Below are 4,576 nucleotides of genomic sequence, written 5' to 3'. Positions count from 1 at the left end.
ATCAAACGCGTTCAACGACGACGTTTTGTCGCTGTCCCCGTCCCGCATGTCCTCCAAGCCAAAGTCCTCGAAGTCGAATTTAGTCTCCCGGTACCCCTTCTCGAACCACGGGTCCTTCACAATCTCGCCGACGGTTATCCGCGTCTCGGGATTCGTGTCGAGGAGCCGAGAAATCAGGTGCTTCAGTTCCGGCGACGTCCATCTCGGAACCCGATAATCTCCCTTGTAAATCTTCCGGTACATCACCATGAGATTCGGGTCGTTAAAAGGCAGGTAGCCCGCGTTCAGAACGAACAAAATGATGCCGCACGACCAGATGTCGATCTTCGCGCCCTCGTACCCCTTCTTCGCAAGAATCTCCGGCGCCACGTAGCCGGGGGTCCCGCAGAGTGTGTGCAGGAGACCGTCGGACCGGACCTGCCCCGTCACGGCGCTCAGCCCGAAGTCCGAGACTTTCAAGTTCCAGTTCTCGTCGAGGAGCAGATTCTCGGGCTTCAAATCGCGGTGGTACACTCCCCGTGAGTGGCAATATCCGACGGCGGAGATCAGCTGCTGAAAGTACCGACGGCTGAGATGCTCGCTGAACCGCCCCTTGGTGATCTTCGTTAAGAGCTCGCCACCCTTGGCGAACTCCATGATGAAGTAGATCTTGGTCTTAGTCGCTAAAACCTCGTTGAGCTTCACGATGTGCGGGTGTCGAAGACGGCGCATGATAGAGATCTCCTGCTTAACGTGCGCCGCAAACCCGCCCTTCAGTACCTTTTGCTTGCTGACGGCCTTGATCGCCACGCTCTGCTCCGTGTGCACGTTCCGCGCGTGGTACACCTTCGCGAAGGCCCCGCAGCCCAGCAGCCTCCCAACCTCATACTTCCCGAACAGGTTAACCTCGTCTGCGCCGGAGTCGTCGCCATTGTCAGTGACGACGTCGATCTCCGGCATGGCTCCCGAGAGAACGGATTTTTGAGTTCGGAAAGAATTGAGAAACAATTGTGTTTTTTTGGAAAAAGGATTTTTGTCGCTCTGTCGATTGGAGTTGTTGGTGCTATATAAAGTAGTTGGTTCCCGTTTTAACAACGCAATGCCACTTTGCATCTACGTCGACGTGGGAACCAATTGTGACCAGCCACGTGTCCAGGTCCCTGAAACAGCGTTCCGAAGTTGTAACTTGCGTACGGTGCTCCGATGAGCGTTGATTTCTGAAATCCTGTGCAAGGATTTGAATCCGAGGGTCGTCGCGCGTTAATCCGACGGCGGTTAAAACCGAGAGTGTAAAAGTCCGGTCGTACGCAGTCTGGAAATACTTTTCTTGGATTGAACTTTCAGTGGAGCCGAGAAAATATTAAAAAAGTAGGATTTGAGTAGGCACCAAACCCTAATTACATTTGGAATAGGTAATTAACAGAAAACGGGAATCCGTAGCTGAGTTGGCCATGTTTTCCGTACCAAGCAAAGTCATAAAGTTATGGATTTTCTTTTTGCAAGAGTATAAAATATGCCTTTCTACTTCTTTTCTTATTATGTCTTAATTTCTAGTTTTTTTTTTTAAAATAAAATTCAACGAACTTCATTTAATGGTTAGGATGTCTTTTGGGGTTTTTTTTTGGATTCCACGCGATAATTCAAAAGGTGCCCAAAAGATCCCTCTACAAGTCTTTAGAAAGGGTTGTGGTATACCCTGACTCTAGAATAGGGTAGCCTCCGATTCGCTTAGATTTTTTCTACCAAAAAAGAGTAATGTGACTAAAGAAACAAGAAATAAAGATTTTAAAGTCGTGCAAAAAGAAAGTTTTAAGAAAAAGGAAGTTATCATGAATCACAATTTGATAGCAAAAAGAAAGAAAGTTCTACGAATAATTCACTAGTTTTTTTTGGTAATTAGTTCAATCGATTTTTTTTCATTAATTAGGTGAGTGTTTTGAATAGGGGTGTGCTATCCACACTCATTTTTACTTCTCACACACTTATTGTTAATTTCTATTATTTGATCTTCTTCAATACATCCGATCTAACGACAGAAAATTAAAAAGGTGTGTGAGAAGTAAAAACAGGTGTGGTTTCATATATATATATATATATATATATTCACTTGTTTAGAGATTATAATTGCTACTACAAAAGTACCCAATAGTGTCGCTTTAAAAAACAACAAGAAAACTCATTTCTGTCGGATATTAGGAAAAATCTAACAGAAATTTATGTAATGGTGCATAAAAGAACCGACATAATTGCTAGCGTCACAAAAATATTTTTTTTGTCGGTTAGTTCCCTTAATCCACCAAGAAAAAAAAGAAAGCATTTTAAAATTAAAAAAGGACAGTATGTCATCCCTAACCAACACAACTAACCATTAATAATAAATAAATAAATAAACTTAAAAAACCATTAATCGCCCATAACTAACACCAGTAACCATTAATAATAATAAAAATACATAAAAACCATTAATAAAAGATAAGAAACTTCAATTTTCTCTTGTATACTACATATATCATCCAAACATTCAACATCTTAATAGCCACTCAAACAGTCAACCCAATTATTCCTCTTCAGCACAAATGAAAATTCATACCTTTTTTTTGTTGTCAAATGAAAACTTCATAAAAAGACCTGAAGAGGTGCAGCAAGTACAAATAAAGGCTATGATAGCCCAAAGCCAAACCCCAGGAAAAAGAAAAAAAAAGAAGAAAAAATCTATAGTCAATACAAACTAGGCAGCAGTGGAATACAGCCTAGACAATTAGCTTAAAATTAAAAAAAAAACTTGGTGCTAGATTAAATATTCAATTTAATCCCTTGAAGAGTGCTTTCATCAAAATTTACATTAAATTTTTGTTATTTAATGTGTATTTTTATTTAATCTCTCTATTAAATTTTAATTTTATTAATATGCACATATTTACTTTTTTAATTATAAATGAACGTAAATGAGAAAATATTAAAAGACATTTGTGATACAAAAATATATAAATACATAAATGTACAGAAATAACTGTGCCGAAATATATAAAATTGACTTTTTTGTTCCGAAATATTTGTACCCACATGATTGTACCGAAATATATTATAATGAACCTAAATGTATGTACCGAAATGTATTATATTGAATTAATGTACCTATATGTCAATACCGAAATGTATGTACCAAAATGTACGTACCGAAATGTATGTACTAAAATGTACGTACCTAAATGTCAATACCGAAATGTATGTACTAAAATGTACGTACCTAAATGTATTTACTGAAATATAATATATTGAATTAATATACCTAAAAGTCAATACTCAAATGTGTGTACCAAAATGTACGTAATAAAATGCATTATATTGAATCAATGTAATTACATGTTTGTACTGATGGATATATCGAAATATTCAAATATATTAATGTACCTAAATAAAGAACATACAAAATTGCTATCGGAATATAAATTATAAAAGAATTAGTTACCTAAATGTAGACATTAAAATATATTATGATGAATGAAATAAAAATTAAATTTAAATGTAATTGATACATCAAAATAAAAATAAAAAGATAAATAAAACATCAAAATATAACTAATAAATGATATGATTAAATGTACTAGGGACTAAAATTGGATTTTAATCTTACACAAGATTAAAGTCTAAAACTCATCTTTTTTAAGAATTAAAATGAAGTTTTTTATTTATTTAATTCAAAATACTAGAAGAAAAAAAGGAGACGAAGTGCATCGGAAACAAAAAGTGTGCATCGAAAAAAAAGGGAGGTCGTTTTCTTCTTGTGAACCAGAAGATTATGTGGAGTAAGTAGTGGTCGTCTCTTTTGTGAGTAATTAAGTCACATGGCTATTTGCATGAATTGTCATAGAAAATGATCTTTGTGGTTGTTGACGTGATGCATCGTGCTTAAAGAAAATTAACAATTAAGTATATACAACTATGATATAATATAGATCTATGTGATTGGGTTATTCGTAGTATGATTGGACATTGGCTCGTGCTTCATGACAATGACATATACCCATGTATTTTGTAGATATGCTGAATCATTGTAGATGGGGTTCACGTGATGCAAGCCCCACTAGCAAGCTTGATACAATTATTGGTTATTCCCAATTTACTGTGTGAGCTTGGTTGTTTTTTAGTTGGAAAAAAGTTGAAAGAAGTTTCGTTAACAACGCTTAACAACTTAGATAAGATATGCATGCCAAACGTAAGAGCACAGAGCAAATTTTACCGTGAAAAGAACAAAAAAATCAATGAAAAAGATGTACGACGTCACACATACCAAAATAAACACAACGCACAATCCCATATTTACAAACTCAATTATAATGTCTAAACACAACCGACTCCCATCAAACTAACATGGATGATAATACTTACGAGGACTAAACTTGCAAGCCGAATAACTATTGTAAATGTACCATGAGGAATGGACCACACCACCCTCTGGTCCACCAGTCAGCCTGCTTAGCACTACCATGCTAATAGATGACTAAAGGACTTTCTTCCATGTAGATAGCTAAGTCATACAAGAGAATGACAAATACTAGGGAGATCACATTTTAAACTACACTGGCATCGTATCTGA

The 4,576-nt window shown here is 36.7% G+C and overlaps 1 protein-coding gene across 1 annotated transcript; it reads right to left on the bottom strand.

The window, feature by feature from the left end:
* Positions 1-1,221, bottom strand: LOC137744786 (CBL-interacting serine/threonine-protein kinase 14-like; the record flags this gene model as incomplete). The annotated part of the gene is given in 1 exon segment (XM_068484584.1): positions 1-1,221. A coding segment is annotated over 1 exon segment (1,092 nt), but the record flags the coding sequence as incomplete, so codon positions are not given.
* Between the last annotated feature and the right edge of the window lie 3,355 nt (positions 1,222-4,576).

This window comes from Pyrus communis, chromosome 9 (genome assembly GCF_963583255.1).
Source record: "Pyrus communis chromosome 9, drPyrComm1.1, whole genome shotgun sequence".
Classification (NCBI taxonomy): Eukaryota; Viridiplantae; Streptophyta; class Magnoliopsida; order Rosales; family Rosaceae; genus Pyrus; species Pyrus communis.
The sequence above is the reverse complement of the archived record's forward strand: the minus strand, read 5'-3'. Positions and strand labels throughout refer to the sequence as shown.